Source organism: Saccopteryx leptura, chromosome 9 (genome assembly GCF_036850995.1).
Source record: "Saccopteryx leptura isolate mSacLep1 chromosome 9, mSacLep1_pri_phased_curated, whole genome shotgun sequence".
In the NCBI taxonomy this organism is placed as follows: domain Eukaryota; kingdom Metazoa; phylum Chordata; class Mammalia; order Chiroptera; family Emballonuridae; genus Saccopteryx; species Saccopteryx leptura.
This window is the reverse complement of record NC_089511.1, coordinates 23,886,414-23,907,500: the sequence shown is the minus strand read 5'-3', so window position 1 is coordinate 23,907,500 and position 21,087 is coordinate 23,886,414. Positions and strand designations below refer to the sequence as shown.

General features: G+C 42.9%; 1 protein-coding gene across 2 annotated transcripts in view; it reads left to right on the top strand.

Moving 5' to 3' along the window:
- Window positions 1-7,017: 7,017 nt before the first annotated feature.
- The window catches only part of LOC136381307 (ATP-dependent RNA helicase DDX19B), a 34,637-nt gene continuing 20,567 nt past the window's right edge, over window positions 7,018-21,087 (top strand). Inside the window, exons 1-2 of one of the 2 annotated variants that reach the window (XM_066349867.1) lie at window positions 7,018-7,213; window positions 19,073-19,121. In XM_066349867.1, the coding sequence (XP_066205964.1) occupies window positions 7,157-7,213; window positions 19,073-19,121 (106 nt within the window). In that variant the 5' untranslated portion in view covers window positions 7,018-7,156. Of the gene's footprint in view, window positions 7,214-18,659; window positions 18,690-19,072; window positions 19,122-21,087 lie in introns of those variants that run through there. The other variant, XM_066349868.1, reaches the window with a different exon arrangement.

The following is a 21,087-nucleotide window of genomic DNA, read 5'->3' as shown; positions in this document are numbered from 1 at the left end:
TTTTAGAGATATGAGTAGGGGAGAGAGAGAGTGAGAGAAGTGGGGAGGAGCAAGAAGCATCAACTCCCATATGTGCCTTGACCAGGCAAGCCCAGGGTTTCAAACCTATGACCTCAGCGTTCCAGGTCAGTGCTCTATCCACTGTGCCACCACAGGCCAGGCTGGCTTGCTTTTTTTTTTTTTTTTTTTTTTTTTTTTTTTTTTTTTCTGAAGTTGGAAACCGGGAGGTAGTCAGACAGACTCCCGCATGCGCCCTACCGGGATCCACCAGGCATGCCCACCAGGGGGCAATGCTCTGCCCATCTAGGGCATTGCTCTGTTGCAACCAGAGCCATTCTAGCGCCTGAGGCAGAGGCCATAGAGCCATCCTCAGCGCCCGGGCCAACTTTGCTCCAATGGAGCCTTGGCTGCAGGAGGGGAAGAGAGAGAGAGAGAGGAAGGAGAGGGGGAGGGATGGAGAAGCAGATGGGCGCTTCTCCTGTATGCCCTGGCTGTGAATTGAACCCAGGACTCCTGCACGCCAGGCTGACACTCTACCTCTGAGCCAACCGGCCAGGGCCAGCTTGCTTTTTGAATTCTTTCCTGTTCAAAGCCATGGAACCCTCCTGGCTCAGGCTTTGAGTCTCCCTTAGGGACTTGCCGCTCCAGCTTCACATCTAATGGTAGTGAGGAGAAATTTTAATTAAGACCCAAAAGTCACATTCTTCTTCTTCTTTTTTTTTCCCTAATTTTTAATTTATTGTGTTGACTTGGTTTCAAGTGTCCCACTCAATATAACACCCTCAACCCACCCCCTACCCTGGCATCATACTCCCATCTTCTAAACATGAATATTCTACATAAATTACTCAGATAATTACACAGTTCTCTATGATATTTTTCTCTCATAGATGTCAACTACATAGTAGAAGGAAAGCTTTCTCCATGCAACATATAAGTGTTTAGAAAACTTCTTATTCTGAGTTAAGCAAATAGGCCTATTAGAAGGAGTGAGTGCTATACACATGGCTTGCTCTGCAATTAAACATTGGTACACCTTCACCCTGGTGCATGAGAAAGATAACAGGGGCTCAAGATACCAGTAAAATATTTAGTTTTGTGAAGACTAGTCCTAGATTCCGACTTTCCCATTGCACCCAAGCTACTTTTAATATCCATAAAATGGACTTAGACTTTATTTGCTATCAGATCAAATGGAAGTGACTGAATAGTTGTTTTCGGACCATAAGATACTAGAGGAATCAACTAGGATCTTAAAATGTAGACCCTGATTTAGTAGGTCTGAAGTGGGGCCCGAGTTTCTCCATTTCTAGTAGGCTCCACGGTGATATCTATGCTGCTGGGGGAATCATACTTCAAGTAGCAGGGACCTAAACTTGAGAATAAACTTTTCACTTGTTTGTTCAGAGACAAAGATTAAAATTTGATCAACTGGAGGGGGGGGGCTGCATTTCCCATCCATTTATTCACTAAAGGAGTGTCTATTATGCCTTAGTCCCTAAAAAACAACATTAAAGAAAGCAAACACTGCCCTAGCTGGGTAGCTTGGTTAGTTAGAGCTTCCTCCACATGAGCTAAGATTGGGGTTCACTCCTGATCAGGGCACATAAAAGAATCAACCAATGAATGCATAAATAGGTAGAATAATAAATCAGTGTTCTTTCTCTCTCTCTGTATTTAAATATTTATTTATTGGGAGGGAGAGAGAGTGACAGGAACATGGAGCTGTTCCTGTATGTGCCCTAACCAGGGATAGAACTCGCAATCTCTGAGCTTAGGGACAAAGCTCTGACCAACTAAGCTATCTGGCCAGGGCTCCCTTACCTCTCTTTCTAAAATCAATAAAAATTTGAAGAGAAAAGATTGAAAAAAAAGAAGGAAAGAAAGGAGACATTGCCCAGTCCAGCCAGGCAGAGGTATTTTTAGCAAAATGTGACAAAACTCACACAAAGGGGCCCCTGCTAGATCCCACGCTCTCGGCCATTTACCCCAATGAACGTGGGTGCTCTGATTGGCTGGCAGGATCAGCTTCCCCACCTCAGCCAATGAGATGCAGGAGGCCGTTGGTGGTGGTAACAGCCATGTTGCCCAGCGATAGCCGTGTCTGCTGGAGGAGGCCAAGGTCACGTCTGGGGGGGTGTTCTGCTTCCTTGCCTGTAACCTCAGTGAGTATCTCAAGGGGTAGAAGCACAACCCTTTTTTACTACATTTAGGTGTCTTCCTTGCCTCACCACTGGGGAGAGCCTTCACCATAGGCCAGGTTAAGTTGGCCATAACCATGTGATCTGGTTGAATCTTCAAACTGTGAGATGGGTACTTACCATGATTTCAGAGAATAGGCTGTCCAAGGTCACGTGGGAGTAAATGCAGGAAGCTGAATTCAAAGCCAGATGCTTTTTCAAAAATTTATTTTAGCCTGACCAGGCGGTGGCGCAGTGGATAGAGCGTCGGACTGGGATGCGGAAGACCCAGATTCAAGACCCCGAGATCGCCAGCTTGAGTGCGGGCTCATCTGGTTTGAGCAAAGCTCACCAGCTTGGACCCAAGGTTGCTGGCTCGAGCAAGGGGTTACTCTGTCTGCTGAAGGCCCGTGGTCAAGGCACATATGAGAAAGCAATCAATGAACAACTAAGGTGTTGCAACGCGCAACGAAAAACTAATAATTGATGCTTCTCATCTCTCCGTCCCTGTCTATCCCTCTCTCTCTCTGTCTCTGAAAAAAAAAAAATAAATAAAAATAAAAAAATTTATTTTAGAGAAAGAGCCATCAGTGTGTTATTCCACTAATTTATGCGTTCATTGGTTGACTCTTGTATGTGCCCTGACAGTGAACTGAACCCACAATCTTGGCATATCTGGAGGCCGCTCTAACCAACTAAGCTACCTGGCCAGGGTTGAATCCAGATGCTCTTTATTCCCCTGAGTCCTCTTTCCACTCTCCACTTTGGAAACCAGATTCCTCCTTAGAGGAGTCTCACATTGTGCAGGTATTGGGGGGTGGATGTAGGAGAAGCTAGAATCCTGATGCTTATTTTTTAGTTTTTAAAGTTTGTTTGTTTTTTTGACAGAGACAGAGTCAGAGAGAGGGACAGCTAGGGACAGACAGACAGGAAGGGAGAGAGATGAGAAGCATCAATTCTTTGTTGTGACACCTTAGTTGTTCAATGATTGCTTTCTCATATGTGCCTTGACCAGGGGGCTACAGCAGATCCAGGGACCCCTTGCTCAAGTCAACAACCTTGGGCTCAAGTCAGTGATCTTGGGCTTCAATCCAGCGACTTTTGGGCTCAAGCTGGTGAGCCTACACTCAAGCCGGCAACCTCGGGGTTTTGAACCTAGGTCCTCTGCGTCCCAGTCCGACGCTCTATCCACTGCACCACCACCTGATCAGGCTAGGTTTTTTTTAGATTTTTTTTTTTTTTTTGTATTTTTCTGAAGCTGGAAACCGGGAGAGACAGACAGTCAGACAGACTCCCGCATGCCCCCGACGGGGATCCACCCGGCACACCCACCAGGGGGCGACGCTCTGCCCACCAGGGGGTGATGCTCTGCCCCTCCGGGGCATCACTCTGTCGTGACCAGAGCCACTTCAGCGCCTGGGGCAGAGGCCAAGGAGCCATCCCCAGCGCCCAGGCCATCTCTGCTCCAATGGAGCCTCACTGCGGGAGGGTAAGAGAGAGACAGAGAGGAAGGAGAGGGGGAGGGGTGGAGAAGCAGATGGGCTTCTCCTGTGTGCCCTGGCCGGGAATCGAACCCGGGACTTCTGCACGCCAGGCCGACGCTCTACCACTGAGCCAACCGGCCAGGGCCTAGGGTTTTTTTTTAATAGAAAATAGCAACATATGCTAAAAACATTTATGGGAAGGATGAGCACCAAATTTAGGAGAGCTGCTATCTCTTGAGATGGCTCTGCAGGGGCCTTCAATTGAGTATTGTTTTATTTCTTAAGATGTTTGTTATATTATTCTCTTTCTTGTTTAACTGAAATACTTACAATTTAAAAAGGAAAATGCCGGAGTCCAGCCCTGGGGGGGAATCCAGGGGTCCCACAGGAGGAGACGGCGTCGGCGAAAATCGAGTGAGAAGAGCCAAATTCTTTTCTTTCTCTTTATTCTCTGGTTAGCATTTACTGCCAGGCATCTCTGCTAAAAGCTAGTATAGCTCCCTTTTTATACACACATACTGAGTTACAATTACATGGTGTTAATCATTGCTTCTGTTTCACTATGTTTACATGTTTCCGGATAACAGTTAATTTATATCTATAAATTACAAACCAGGTAGCAAATCATTCAAAGTACAAAATAACTTGAATAGTGATAACAACATCGGTAAAAGCTTTTAAAGTATTAGTACTAATAGTTAACTAACTTTACTGCTGTTTTGAGTCAAGGGGCAGAGAGAGATTAGCAGACAAAATCATTAAGGACTAACAATGGACCACTGCTTGCTCAGGTAAATGGCTTTGAGTTTAAGCAGTGTCCTACTTTTTCTCACAAGATTCTAAAAGGCTTGCCTATAAAGAAATTGACATAACATTAAGAGTAGCTTTCACCCAAAGATATACAGAGTGCACTTGCAAGATAGCCTAGTAGCAACATAATTTCAGAAGACATTAACTGTTATTACTTCTATGGATTCCCCTACATTCATCTCATTATCAAAGAATCTTGGAAAGTATATAAACCTCATGAGAACATCTCATTGAGAAAGCCCAGTAACTGCCTTTAGTCAAAAAACAATTCTCTTAGTAAAACATTCTTTTCTTGCTGACTGTGCTCTCATTCTAGGCCACACAATGGGCCATTCTACTATAACTTACCTAAGATACCATTGTCTAGTCAAATATTACTTATTTATTATATTTAAACACTAGTTAAGTTCTAACTCTATTCTTCTCAGAGTGTACCACTATCTGAAGATCAAATAAGCAAGAAAAAAGGAATGTTTCTCTACTCTATTACATGAAAAGGCTAGGGAGGAAAAATGTTGAATTAAGTGAAGGCCGAAAGGTGCTCTGTGCACAGCCACTGCCTCCTACCCATTCACAAGTCACAATCTATTCTTTCTAACATGATTAAGAAGGAATTCTCCTACAAACTTAACCCTTTATGAGGGATATCATAGCCAGCCTCTTATGTCTATGAGCCCAGTTCAAGGGGCTTACAGGCTTTTCCGTGGAACTCACACCCTCTGTCTCATTTCCAAAGAAATCACTACGAATCTACAGGGAAAGCACGGTACTATTATCCCTGTGCCATAAATAATAGCACACACCCAGAAAAGGGGGGATATAAGGCCAGATTAATTCAAAAAGTCAAAGGGGGAAGTATCGTTGTATCTCTCCTTTGGGTGACTTCGTCAACCCGCAGCCATTGGTCTTCTCTGCTGTGACTTTGTCAATCAGCAGTTTTTGATCTTCTTCTGCTGTGACCTTGTCAGCCAGCAGTTGTGGGTCTTCTTCTGTTGTGACCTTGTCAGCCAGCAGTTGTGGGTCTTCTCCTGCTGTGACCTTGTCAGCCAGCAGTTGTGGGTCTTCTCCTGCTGTGACCTTGTCAGCCAGCAGTTGTTGATCAGCTCCCGACAGGAAAACATGCACATAGAAAATAAATTTTAGAGGATCAAGTGTACATAACAACATGGAAGTCTGTCCCACCCTAGATTTCTAGAGTCCTTCATTAGAAGCAGTCACTGTTATCAGTTTTGTGTGTCTTGAAAATTGTATAAGTACAGTACTAGCATATATTCGAGTTTGTTCTGTTTTGTTGGCACAAGTACAATATATCCTATTATATACAGTCAGCACCCTAGATGCCTTAATTTTTACCCTCACTGAACTTGATAAAAAATTCATTAACCTCCTTCAGCCCTGTGATCAATATAATTTCTCTTGCAAAATATTCCCAGGGTTGCTTCTGACATGTTGAGATGTAGGTCATGGTTTCCCCACATATGTGTTTGCCCTTTTCTTTTTGTATAGTTTCATCTGTAGGATAAAAAACAAAAACAAACAAAAAAAGCTCTTCCAATTAACCCCCTAAATGGTGCAGAATTATCCTTTTCCAAACATTTTTACTCATTCTTTTCAGGTAAAATTCCACATAGAGCCCACTACTGCTTGAAATTAATTTATTGCAGTGGTATATCGGCTAAGTGAGAGAAGTGGAAATTCATTTCCTCGGGTTTCAGGAAAATGCTCAGCTTCTTTCTAGTGAAGTAACAAGGGGAGAGAAGCTTGTATGACTCTAGCTAGCAGAAAGCATCTGTCACACTTAATCCTTATTTTACCTCTTTTAAAAGCACAAGATATTTTTGCCTTTTTGAAAGTTCTCCCAGTCACACAACCCTTACATGGGAGAGCTGGAAGTCTAACCTAGGCACAGTTAACTTCAAAAGTCATGCCAGATAAGAGGGTTTCCCTGGAGTGAACTCATTTGCTCATTACACTGTTCTGCACTTTTCCTACCAACCTCTTCTTCCCTGGTTCTTCAATCCCCATAGAAACTATCTGTTCAGCTCCATAAACATCCTTGTTCTTTCCTGTCTCTGATCCTCTTTTTGGAACACATTTCCCTAGCACCTTCCTTGTGTGTTTTTTTCAAGGTGAAATTCCTCTAGTTTGTGGGACAAATTTTTAATCAAATGGTGTTTGAGAGGGCTAATTCCCAACACCCTGGCCAACAACTGGACATTTGAAATTACCAACCTGAAAAGTGAAATTAAAAAAAAAAAAAAAGATTTGCCTGTTTCAATATGCATTTTGATGGCTTTATGTAATGGTTTCATGTTTCGATGTATTCAATCTGTCTGAACTTCTTCTATGCCACATTCCCTGAAATGTGGTCTTGCTCTTGGTTGGAGAGCCAGTTGACAGGAGCTTAGGCACTTTAAGATAACGGTTCTGGATGTTAGATAAGAAAACTGAGCTAAGCGGGGTGAGGGTGGGGATCTAAAGGCAACACAACCCTAAGGGGGCCAGGGCAGACGCCGACTCTGACGTCACTGCGGCGCGCCGTTTCCGGTCCCCAGCGCCGGAGCGAATGACTTACCCCTCGGCGGGCCGGAGCCGGGCTCCTCGCGACCCCCGGGAGCCCCCGATCGCGCCGCGCCAGGCGACGATTCCGCCAGCACCAGCGTCCCACCCGCGCCCCAGACCATGGCCACTGACTCGTGGGCCCTAGCGGTGGATGAGCAGGAAGCGGCTGCCGAGTCGGTGAGTGGGCTTCAGCCGTAAAAGGGTCAGAGTCAGTTTTGGCCAGGGATCAGATCCCTGAGAATGGACACCTCCTGGTTGGTCAGGGCCGGATGGGATGCGGGTGGGGATGGAGCCTGGACGCTGAGCTGGCTTTGTTTATCCACCCGCCTCTCCTGTTATGTAAGCGCAGGTGAATGCTCCGGTCTATAAAGAGCCCAGCCTGTCTTCCTGGAATCCTGATTGATCGCAGCTGGCACTCCTCATCTGAATTGTAATCATTTTTATAGGTGTCATTTTCCACCTCACAGATTCTGAGCTTCTTGCGCTTAAAGACCACGAGTTATTCATATCTGTGTGCTTCCTCAACTTGGATGATGAATGTGCTACTCATGAGGCCTGGCAGTCAAAATCCTCCCCTGATCTGCTTAACTTTGTTCTGGGCCCAACATCTAGTGAGCAAGACGTGTGTGTTAAAGATTACTATATAGAATTAATTTCTCACACCTAGACACTCTTTTAAGTTCTGATACTGCTTTGAACCTACTTCTGTTAGTAGCTATTTTTGTGAATTCGAGAACAAGGATTTGCCTTATTTTTTACAACTGATAAATAATATGCACATAGTTCAAAGAGCCAAAAATGTTTATTGATTGATTTTAGAGAGAGAGGGAGAGAAAGAAATATAGAACATCTATTTGTTGTTCCACAAAGTCATTTATTCATCTGTTGAGTCTTGTATGTGCCCTGACCAGGGATTGAACCTGCAACATTAGCATATGGGATCATCAACTGATCTACCAGGCCAGGGTGAATGATAATTTTTTTTTTGTTTTTACAGAGACAGAGTCAGAGAGAGGGATAGATAGGGTCAGACAGACAGGAACAGAGAGAGATGAGAAGCATCAATCATCAGTTTTTCGTTGCGACACCTTAGTTGTTCACTGATTGCTTTCTCATATGTGCCTTGACCGTGGGCCTTCGGCAGATTGAGTAACCCCTTGCTCGAGCCAGCGACCTTGGGTCCAAGCTGGTGAGCTTTGCTCAAACCAGATGAGCCCTTGCTCAAGCTGGCGACCTCGGGGTCTCGAACCTGGGTCCTCCACATCCTAGTCCTATGCTGTATCCACTGCACTACCGCCTGGTCAGGCGTGAGTGATAATTTTAAACACTGGTTTCTACCACCATCAATTTTTTTCCTCCCCAGAGAACTGTTTCTCTTGAAACTGATTTACCATATTGACATCCTTGTTCCCTAAATAACATGCCTGTTTTGCTACTTCTTTTTTTTTAAGTGAGAGGAGGGGAGATAGTGATACAGACTCACGAATGCACCCCGACGGGGATCCAGCCAGCAAACCCCATCTTCGTCTGATGCTATCAACTGAACTATCCTCAGCACCCGGGGCTGATGCTCAAACCAATTGAGCACTAGCTGCAAGAGAGGAAGAGAGAGGGAAGGGAAGAGAAGTCAGATGGTCACTTTTGTTTGTGGGTTTTTTTTTGTATTTTTCTGAAGCTGGAAATGGGGAGAGACAGTCAGACAGACTCCCGCATGCGCCCGACCGGGATCCACCTGGCACGCCCACCAGGGGCGATGCTCTGCCCTTCCGGGGCGTCGCTCTGCTGCGACCAGAGCCACTCCAGCGCCTGGGGCAGAGGCCAAGGAGCCATCCCCAGTGCCCGGGCCATCTTTGCTCCAATGGAGCCTTGGCTGCGGGAGGGGAAGAGAGAGACAGAGAGGAAGGAGGGGAGGGGATGGAGAAGCAAATGAGCACGGCTCCTATGTGCCTTGGCCGGGAATTGAACCCGGGTCCCCCGCACACCAGGCCGACGCTCTACCGCTGAGCCAACCGACCAGGGCCAAGATGGTCACTTTTCATGTGTGCCCTGACTGGGGATCGAACCTAGGACTTCCACATGCCAGGCAAACACTCTATCTACTAAACCAACTAACCAGGGCTGTTTTGAGGATATAAATATTAGGGGTTTTTTTTCCTTAAGTGCCTTTATTTATTTATTTCATTATCTATATTTTCATGATGAAGACTTCTCAGATGTCTGTAATTTGTAAATGTCTACTCATATTTAAGAGTAGATGACTAAAAACTGGGAGCTCTAAACACATGAGTGGGGCTTGCCAATTCTGACCTACCTGTATCTCTTTGTGTCCTTAGTAGTCACTTCTGAATGGCCAGATTTTGCAGAGCAGTATCCTCTGATTTCCTGCCTGGAGGGTAGAGGTGTGACTCACTGTCAATGTTTAGGGATATGAGTGGGAGGGAAAAGAGGAGGTCTCAGCACTCAGTATACCTGGTTCCACTTAATTCTCCCCTTGTTATCGTGGCATCCCCTTCCTCTGCTGTGGCCCTTACCTTATTCATCAGCATTTCTTATGCCTAGGCCAGCAGGCATGTTAATTGATAAATAAGCCATATAGCATGTTTTTCCATTACATGCCTCTGTCAGGAACTTCTGAACATGTACTCTCAATATATACATATCAATTTAGAAATTATATACGGTACTATTTTGCTAAATATATTATGTATGTTCTGTCTCTCCCTTTCTCTTCTTTAAAAAATCAACAGACAAGTTAAAAAAAAAAACCTTGGTCTGATGGCTCAGTTGGCTCAAGCATTGTCCTGATATGTAAAGGTTGTGGGTTTGATCACTGGTCAGAGCACAAACTGTAACAGATTGATGTTTCTCTCTCTCCCTCCCACCCCCTCTAAAATAAATTTAAAAAATTGTTAATAAATTTAAAAAAATAATAAAATGTTTTACTGGACTTCCTTTGCTGGTTTTATACTTAACTAATATCTCAAGGCACACTTCACTTAGGAAAAAACTATTATTAGCCATTGTATATATGAATATATATTTTAAATAGTTTTGAAACTTTTTACTAACTTCTTGTTAGGTCAGATTAGAGCAGTGGTTTCAAACTTTTTGAAGTTGGGGTGCATTTCAAATCCTACAAATAATTGTAGGCATCCTATATACAGATTTCTGAGAAAAATGCTATAATAATTAAGTCACATATTAAAGAAAAAAATATAAAGTCCAAGCATGCTTTTATGGTAATTAAAATAAATACGACAAAATTTAATTTATTCTGACATTAAATAATATTTTTATATTACATTTTTTGAGTTATGCTTTTTAGAATTCGTAAAAAAAGGGTTAAAAAATAAGCGACAAAAAAGTTATCTTTTTATATATATAGCTACATCTTTAGTAAGATTTAGTAAATTTGGCAGGTCCCGGTGCAAATGTGTTAAGTTTTTTCATTCTTGTGTTTATGAGAAACATGAGCCTGATGTGTCCTACGGATGTCTTCAATGTTTGGGCATATATTTGAAAGGCAAACTCTCATTTCCTCATCAATACATTGAAGAATTCCTCTCTCTCTCTTTTTTTTTTTTACAGAGACAGAGAGTCAGAGAGAGGGATAGACAGGGACAGACAGACAGGAACAGAGAGATAAGAAGCATCAATCATTAGTTTTTCGTTGTGCATTGCAACACCTTAGTTGTTCATTGATTGCTTTCTCATATGTGCCTTGCCCGCGGGCCCTCAGCAGACTGAATAACCCTTGCTTGAGCCAGCAACCTTGGGTCCAAGCTGGTGAGCTTTTGCTCAAACCAGATGAGCCCATGCTCAAGCTGATGACCTCGGGGTCTTGAACCTGGTTCCTCGGCATCCCAGTCCAATGCTCTATCCACTGTGCCACCTCCTAGTCAGGCGAAGAATTCCTCTCTTTTTACTCTTAATTGTGTTGAATGCAGAAAACCCCCACCGTACGTATCATCTTAACTTTACACCAAACAAAGGATAGAAGAAACTTGCCTCCAGTCTTTCTGGGGAACATGAGGGGTAGTGTAAACAATCCAGCGCCACAGCTTAACAGCCTTTACAACCTACTCATGCAAGTGAGGTGGGAGTTGGGCAGACTGTCAGCTTACAGCCAATTCCCCACACCTCTGTCCCCCAAAAATCTAAACTCCAAAAACCCTGTTGGTTTTTTGGTCCCCAACAGGCACATATTTCTCTGGAATACTATAGGGCACACCTGGAAATCCTCTAGGGTGCACCAGTGTGCCCTGGCGTACACTTTGAGAACCACTGGATTAGAGTGTCATTCTCTTAGCCTATTAATATGCCTAAAAGAGTTTGTTAGGAGCCAGTAGCTTTGTCATTTTCTTATTTTCTTGTGTTTGCATTGTTAAAATTATCTTTAAGATAGAACAGAAGAAACTCATAATGCACCCTGTGATAATGAACAGTCAGATATAACATGATTAGCTCCTATCATTTTCAGCAGATCTATACTAGCCATTTTATTTACCTGACAACAGGGGTCGGGAACCTTTTTGGCTGACAGAGCCATGAACGCCACATATTTTGAAATGTAATTCCATGAGAGCCATACAACAACTTGTGTATGTTACACATTATCCAGTTAAAATTTGATGTTGTCCCGGAGGACAACTGTGATTGGCTCCAGCCACCCGCAACCATGAACATGAGCGGTAGGAAATGAATGGATTCTAATACATGAGAATGTTTTATATTTTTAACATTTTTTAAATTAAAGATTTGTGTGCGAGCCAGATGCAGCCGTCAAAAGAGCCACATCTGAAAAAGGGGGGGGGAAAGAGCCACATCTGGCTCGCGAGCCATAGGTTCCCGACCCCTGCCTAACAACATCAAAACACTAAATTTTACAAAATTGAATCTTGGCTCCCTATTCTTAGAGAATTATGGTGGGATTCTACCCTATTATCATTTTGTAAATAACAGTTTTATTGAGGTATTTACATACCATATATTTTACCCATTTAAAACATATAGTTCTCTTGTTTTTAGTATATTGAGATGTGCAGCCATCACCACAATTTTAGAACTTTTTTTATCACCCAAGAAGAGACTCTGTGTGCCTCAGCTGTCACTCCCCATTTCCTTCCAACCTCAGCCCCAGACAACCACAAATCTACTGTGTTTAGATTTGCCTAATCTGGATTTGTCATATAAACATAATCATACATTGTCTGGCTTCTTTCACTTAGCATAAGGTCAAGGTTCATCCATGTTGCAGGACGTATCAGTATTCATTTCTTTCTATTGCCAAATATTCCAGTATATAGATATACAACATGTTATTTATCTACTCATCATGTTCACTGATGGATTTTTGGGTTCTTTCTACCTTTTTTTTTTTTTTAATTTTTGTTAAATGAGAAGCAGGGATGCGGAGAGTCAGACTTCCACATGCACCCGAACTAGGCAAGCCCCCTACTCTGCTATGCTCTGATGGGCGTTGCTCCGTTGGTCAGCAACCGAGCTATTTTAGCACCTGAGGCAAGGGCATGGAGCCATCCTCAGTGCCCAGAGCCAATGTGCTCAACCAAGCCTGGTTGTGGGAGGATGAGAGAGAGAGAGAGAAAAGAGAGAGGAAGAGAGAGAGAGAGAGAGAGAGAGAGAGAAGGAAGAGGGGGAGGGGTGAAGAAGCAGATGGTTGCTTCTCCTGTGTGCCCTGGCTGAGAATGGAACTCAGGACGTCCACACGCTGGGCCAGTGCTCTACCACTGAGCCAACTGGCTAGGGTGGATTCTTTCTACTTTTTGGCTATTATGAATAATGTTGCTATGATCATTTCACATACAAGTTTTTGTGTGAACACCTATTTTTTGTTCTTTGGGGTATGTATCTAGAAGCGGCATTGCTCTATCATAGAGTGACTGTGTGTGTTTAGCTTTTGAGGGACTGCCAGACTATTTTCCAGAGCAGCTGCACTATTTTATCAGCTTTGCATTATTATTTTCTTTGAGATCAGTATTATCTACCTGTAGATAGTAAGACCTCAGACTTTTGTAGCTAGATAGACTTGGATTTGTAGTCTAGGTCTCTCAGTTATATGACCTTGGGCAAACTACTTAAATTTCCTGTGCCTTAGTTTCTACATCTGTAAAATGGGGATAATCACAGTGTTAACCTCACTGAGTTATAGACATGCCTTCATATAAGTGATAGCTATTATTATTGTTGTTATCTATAATTCACAGGTTCTTTGGAGGAATCTTAAAATTATTTGTCCATATTGTATGGATTAGTTAGTTGACCAAGAGTTGTAAATAAGATTTGTAAATCTACTTAACCATGCCAGGTAAATTATAATGGATCACAATATTCTAAAACTGAACAAATGAGTAAAAACACCTGTGTTACCCTCTGCCTTGATGGAACTCTCACTGAGTATCCCCACAGGCAGTGCATGACATAGGTGACTGTGATGTGTATAGTGCTAGGTTACTGTATTTTAAATATTCATTAAGCTTCATTTTTTTATTTTAAATAAGAAAATATTAGATACTGTTTCTATTCATTTACTTATTCCCTAGTGGCTCTTCTGTTCCCCTTTGTCCCATTGGACATTGCTTTCCAATTTAGTGGAGGGCAAACGGATGAGAAAACTGATGAGGAAGACTCCTACATCACCATTTTGCCTAAGGCCCTCCTTATTCAGTATTAAATCTTCCTTATTTCTCAAGAACCCTTTCTCAGGTAGCTTTTGAATAATATGCTATGTGTGCTTAACCTGTGATGGCGTGCCGTAGTGGATAAAGCATTGATCTGGAATGCTGAGGTCACTGGTTTGAAACTCTGGGCTTGCCTGGTCAAGGCACAAATGAGAAGCAACAACTATGAGTTGATAGTTCCTGCTCCATCCTTGCCTTGCTTTCTCTCTATCCTCTTTCTAAAATCAATAAAATAAACTTTTTTTTTTTTTTTAGCCAGAGACAGACAGACAGGAAGAGAGAGAGATGAGAAGCATCAACTTATAGTTATATCACTTCAGTTGTTCATTGATTACTTCTCTCTCTCTCTCTCTCTCTTTTTTTTTTTTTTTTTTTTGTGTGGCAGAGACAGGGAGAGTCAGAGAGAGGGACAGATAGGGACAGACAGGAAGGGAGAGAGGTGAAAAGCATCAATTCTTCGTTGTGGTTCCTTAATTGTTCATTGATTGATTTCTCAAATGTGCCTTGACGGGGGGGGGGGGGGGGGGGGGCTACAGCAGACCGAGTAACCCCTTGCTCGAGCCATTGACCTTGGGCTCAAGTTGGTGAGCCTTGTTCAAACCAGATGAGCTCACGCTCAAGCTGGCGACCTCAGGGTCTTGAACCTGGGTCCTCCACATCGCAGTTTGACACTCTATCCACTGCGCCACCACCTGGTCAGGCTGATTACTTCTCATATGTGCCTTGATTTGAGGGGCAGGGGAGGCTCAAGCCAAACCAGTGACCTCTTGCTCACACAAGCAACCTTGGGTTTCAAGCCAGTGACTACGGGGTCATGTCTGTGACCCCATGCTCAAGCTGGTGAGCCTGTACTCAAGCTGGATGACGCACTCAAGCTGGTAACCTTGGGTTTTCAGGCCTGGACCTTCAGTGTCTCAGGTCAGTGCTCTATCCTCTGTGCTACCACCAGTCAGGCAGTTTTCAACTGTCTTAATGTATCTTAAAAACTAAAATATGCCTGGCTGGTTGGCTCAGTGGTAGTGTCGGCCTGGCGTGCAGGAGTCCCGGGTTTGATTCCCGGCCAGGGCACACAGGAGAAGCACCCATCTGCTTCTCCACCCCTTCCCCTCTCCTTCCACTCTGTCTCTCTCTTCCCTTCCCGCAGCCAGGGCTCCATTGGAGCAAAGTTGGCCTGGGCGCTGAGGATGGCTCTGTGGCCTCAGGCGCTAGAGTGGCTCTGGTCGCAACAAAGTGACGCCCCGGATGGGCAGATTATTGCCCCCCAGTCAGCGTGCCGGGTAGATCCCAGTCCGGCGCATGTGGGAGTCTGTTTGACTGCCTCCCCATTTCTGGCTTTGGAGAAATACAAAAAAAAAACCAAAAAAAAAACAAAACACTAAAATATGCCATGGCCAGATAGCTCAGTTGGTTGGAGCATTGTCCCAAAGCACCGAGGTTGCCAGTTTGATCACCAGTCAGGACAATACAGGAATAGATCAATTTTCCTGTTTCTGTCATGCTCTCTCTTTCAAATCAATGAATAAAAATTTAAAAATTAAAAACAATATATGTTAAAATATTAGAGGCATTTAAAAAATATAGATATTATAAAGTGGGTGTTTTGCTTTTTTGCCTTTTGTTTAATTTTCTGAATTTTAAAGTGGTTTTAAGACTCCAAAAGAAATTGTTTGTTTACTTTTGGTCCAAATAAATAGAGCAAATGAAGTTATCTGAACTAACCTGCTTGTACCATAAGTTTCTCTCTCTGTGTCACAAAATAAATAAATAGTTTCAGTGTTCAGTTACTCACACTGAAGTGGATAATACAATTATGTCCTGCTGCTTTTGCCTTCTTAGCTCTGAGAACCTTATAGCCAAATGAGAACTGAGTATGTTTTTAGATTCTGCTGGAACCTCTCCAGAATTGATACATTGTATTAAAGCAACATTTATTTATTTCATTTACATTGCTGCTACCAACTTTTCCGACACATTGTATTTTAGTTGTTTTAACTATTTTATTTAGTGTGTGTGTGTGTGTGTGTCACAAAGACGGTGAGAGAATCAGAGAGAGGGATAGATAGGGACAGACAGACAGGAAGGGAGAGAGGTGAGAAGCATCAATTCTTCATTGCAGCTCCTTAGTTGTTCATTGATTGCTTTCTCATATGTGCCTTGAAGTGGGGCGGCTACAGCAGAGCGAGTAACCCCTTGCTCAAGCCAGCAACCTTGGGCTCAAGCCAGCAACCATGGGGTCATGTCTGTGATCCCACACTCAAGCCAGTGACCCCGTGCTCAAGCTGGTGAGCCCGCGCTCAAGCCAGCAACCTCGGGGTTTCGAACCTGGGTCCTCTGCATCCCAGTCCAATGCTCTATCCACTGTGTAACCACCTGGTGAGGCACTATTTTTTTACTCTTAACTTCAATTTGAACAATCTGTCAACAAAAGAATGGTTTGTCTTCTTACCACTGAATATTAAAATTCTTTACAGCAACAGATATTTCTAAGTCTTTTATACTTCAATAACTTATTTAGATCTCAGCTCTATTATTTTTTTAAATTTTATTTACTCATTTTAGAGAGGAGAGAGAAAGGGAGAGAGAGAGACAGAGAGGGAGGGAGAGAGGAGAGAGAGACAGAGAGAGAAGGTGGGGAGGAGCTGGAAGCATCAACTCTCATATGTGCCTTGACCAGGCAAGCCCAGGGTTTTGAACTGGTGACCTCATCAGCTCTATTATTTTAAGTAGCATTTATCACCCTAGGAGGAAGAACTATTAACCTTACTCTTGTAAATATTGCCAATAAGTTAGTCAGTCTGTCTCTTTTTTTTTAATTTTTTTTATTCATTTTAGAGAGGAGGGGGGGAGATACAGAGAGAGAGAGAGAGAGAGAGAGAGAGAGAGAGAAGGGGGAGGAGCAGGAAGCATCAACTCCCATATGTGCCTTGACCAGGCAAGCCAGGGTTTTGAACCAGCGACCTCAGTGTTTCCAGGTTGACGCTTTATCCACTGCGCCACCACAGGTCAGGCAGTCTGTCTCTTTTTTTTTTTTTTTTTTTTTTTTCATTTTTCTGAAGCTGGAAACAGGGAGAGACAGTCAGACAGACTCCCGCATGCGCCCGACCGGGATCCACCCGGCACGCCCACCAGGGGCGATGCTCTGCCCATCCTGGGCGTCGCCATGTTGCGACCAGAGCCACTCTAGCGCCTGGGGCAGAGGCCACAGAGCCATCCCCAGCGCTCGGGCCATCTTTGCTCCAATGGAGCCTTGGCTGCGGGAGGGGAAGAGAGAGACAGAGAGGAAAGCGTGGCGGAGGGGTGGAGAAGCAAATGGGCGCTTCTCCTGTGTGCCCTGGCCGGGAATCGAACCCGGGTCCTCCGCACGCTAGGCCGACGCTCTACCGCTGAGCCAACCGGCCAGGGCTGTCTCTTTTTAATAGTCCTGAATACTACTCGACTTAAACTAGGCTCATTAGCAGGATGTGGAGTAAAAATGCTTTAGTGAAGACTAAAATATATTGAACACCTAACCTACTTATGTATCATGCACTGTTCTGGTTGCTTCATAGTCATTATCTGTTAGTGTATTCTCTATTCTTCAGAATTAATGAAGTTTCTTTACTGCTTAATGATGATTTCCTTCTCTTTCTCTCTCTCTATCTCTTTTTTTTTTTTTTTTTTTTTGCCAATTTCCTTTCTTGCAGTATTTCTAGTGTGTCCCTCCTTCCTCCCAACACCAAAGCAGAGACACCAGAAACCCCCTTTCCGTTTCCATCAGTAGAAGTTACTCCATTCCAACTAACCACCCATTAAAACAAACAAATTTTGCCTGACCGGGTGGTGGCGAAGTGGATAAAGCATCAGACTGGGATGCAGAGGACCCAGGTTTGAGACCCTGAGGTCGCCAACTTGAGCGCGGGCTCATCTGGTTTGAGCAAAGCTCACCAGCTTGGACCCAAGGTAGCTGGTTCAAGCAAGGGGTTACTCGGTCTGCTGCAGCCCCACGGTCAAGGCTCATATGAGAAAGCAATGAATAACAACTAAGGTGTTGCAACAAAAAATTAGTGATTGATGCTTCTCATCTCTCTTCATTCCTGTCTGTCTGTCCCTATCTATCCCTCTCTCTGACTCTCTCTTGTCACTGTAAAAAACAAAACAAAACAACTTTTTTTATTCCTCCCACTTCTTTCCCCTTTCTTTTACTTAAGAGGAAAGACAGAAATAACCTCGCCCAATCAGAAGGTAGCGCAGTGGATAGAGTGTTGGCCTGGGACATTGAGGACCCAGATTTGAATTTGGAGGTTGCCAGACATGACCCCATGATTGCTGGCTTAAACCCTAAAGTTGCTGGCTTGAGCCTAAGGTTGCTGGCTTGAGCAAGGGGTCACTGGTTCAGCTGGAGCTCCCTGGTCAAGGCACATATGAGAAGCAATCAATGAACAAATAAAGTGCCGCAGCTATGAGCTGATGCTTCTCATCTCTCTCCTTTCCTATCTATCTGTCCCTGTCTGTCTCTCTCTCACTAAAAAAATATAAAGAACCTCAAGACATAAAGAGAACCTGTGTGGGTAGTGCATTAAGAAATGCCCATTTATTGTGATTTTCATACTTTTACCCTACCCTAGATGATCTTTGGCACTACTTAATATTTTATGATTATAGTGTTTGCTTTGTGCTGCATCCAAAGATCAATTTAAAATAAAAATATCTCCTGTCTTTAAGGTATTTTTTTTAGCTTTATTGAGTATTATTTACAACTAAATGAGTATTTTCATTCTACTAGGAGAGATAAGGCCTGCCAGTATATCCCTAATTTACATGGTTTAGTCAAAGTCCTGATAATTCTTTCTTTGCTCTGTCCCTTCCTATCTATTCCCACTTCAGCCTGCTAGGTATTTTGATTAAACAGTGTGCCACAATGCTCCAAGGCGTTCCCAGTTTGAAATATCAGACATCCAGCACAAGGAAACCTGAATGTGAGTGAGGCTGCATATCGGTATGCTGTGGTTCTGTGGCTCAAACATATCCTGTGAAATAAATAGTTGATTCCTACTTACAGATGCATTTTCTAATATCTCTTTAAATTTCCTCTTGTTTGGATTATGAGAGCATGACAACTCAAATGATATTCTGTTGAGAAGTCTTTGTAATCAGAAAATTAAGCCAACTCATAAATTATAATTCTCTCTAGGGGTTGTAATTAGGGAATACAAAAGGAATCCAGCAGAACAATCTAATGAATATGTCTTGAGAGTGGCTCATGTCTCCCCAGCTTCACTGGGGAGGCTCTTTTGACTCCAAATTCTTTAAGTAGTTTTCATGACACTTTGTTTCTCCTCCTCCAATATTCTCCATTTAGTTGAGCAACTTGCACCTTAAGGAAGAGAAAATCAAACCAGAAGCCAATGGTGAGTAACTGAAAGCTAGTTTGAAAACAAATGTGATTTGCTTTGGTGTTTCTCTTTTAATATAACTGTCTAGAAAAATATCATATATATATGTATGTATGTATACATATAAATATATATATAAATAAATATATATACATGTGTGTGTGTGTGTGTGTGTGTGTGTGTGTGTGTATGTATGTATTAACCAGACAGGGAGTTGGCAGATACTGGTAGTCACTTGATTTGGAAATCAAACTGGATTTTTTTTTTTTTTTTGTATTTTCCTGAAGTGAGAAGCAGGGAGGCAGAGAGACAGACTCCCGCATTTGCCTGACCGGGATCCACCTGACAAGCCCACTAGGGGGTGATGCTCTGCCCATCTGGGGCATTGCTCCACTGCAGCTGGAGCCATTCTAGCGCCTGAGGCCAAGGACATGGAGCCATCCTCAGCGCCCGGGCCAACTTTGCTCCAGTGGAGCCTTGGCTGCAGCAAGGGGAAAAGAGAGAGAGAAAGGAGAGGGGGAAGGGTAGAAAAGTAGATAGGTGCTTCTCCTATGTACCCTGGCTGGGAATTGAACCTGGGACTTCCACATGCTGGGCCAACGCTCTACCACTGAGCCATCCATCCAGGGCCCAAACTGGACTATTTTATGTTGTGTTTAATATAAGCATGAAGGTGCCTAATTGACTTATACATTATTAAATTTATTACTAACCATGAGATTAAACTTCCAAAGATTATTTGTTGTTTCTAAAAATATTCCTCAATTTGAGATGAACTTGACAAAGTATGAGCAATCTGCGAGTTGACCTACTGTAATTATTCTGAAATCAAATGCCAAAAATCTAAATTTCCATTAAATTTTTGATGTGCTTTATAGGGGGAAATTGTGACATATACCTCACTGAATTCACTTACAATCTGTTTTCTGTATATTTTTACATAACCACAATATTGTTTGAATATACATTTCTATTAATCAACAATTTACAAAGACTCTTAATGGCATACTGTAATCATATTTTGATGAAATTTGATTTGCATAGGTACTCCTCTGCTGAGCACCAAGATGATTTCTGATCATTGACTTCTGTAATCATCTTTCTATAACATTTCATAAATATTGATGTTATGAGAGAAATTAACATTAGTTTTGAGGTAAAATGAAAGGACTCAGAATAGGAAAGGATTAAAATAAAAGCCATAGTGTTTCATACCTTTGTTTATTTAGGAACAATAAAATGTTTTTATCTGTGGCTTGGTTTCCTCATTGTTGTTGGTTTTTTTTTTTTTTTGCTCCTCAGGCCTTTATATACTGCTCACAAAAATTAGGGGATATTTCAAAATGAATATGAAGCGATAAAAAAGGAAACATTTGATTTTTTTTTTTTTTTTTTAAGATTCTTACCTTTTGCAACAACATGGATGGACATGGAAACTATTATGTTAAGTGAAATAAGCCAGGCAGGAAAAAAAAAAAAAGATAAAGAAAATATCATATGACCTCACTCATTTGAGGAGTCCAACGAACAGTGTGAACTGAGGAACGGAATTGAGACAGAGGAGGGATCAAAGGGACCAGAGGAAAAGAACAGAAGGAAAGGGGATGATAGGATGGGATAAAGCTAAAGGGAAGGGGGGAGGGCGCTGTGGGAAGGGGAGCAAGGGAGATGTTGAGGGGAATATGGGGGAGGGGAGATGCATTCGTGGCAACACTAGAATCTGTAAATACAATAAAAGTCAATTAAAAAAAAGAAAAAAAATTTTTTTTTAATTTATTCAGTTTAGAGATGAGAGAGTGAGAGAGAGAGAGAGAGAGAGAGAGAGAGAAAGGGGGGAGGAGCAGGAAGCATCAACTCCCCTATGTGCCTTGACCAGACAAGTGCAGGGTTTCAAACAGGCGACCTCTCTTCCAGGTTGACAATTATGCACTGCATCACCACAGGTCAGGTGAAGCATTGATTTTTTTTTTTTTTTTATTAA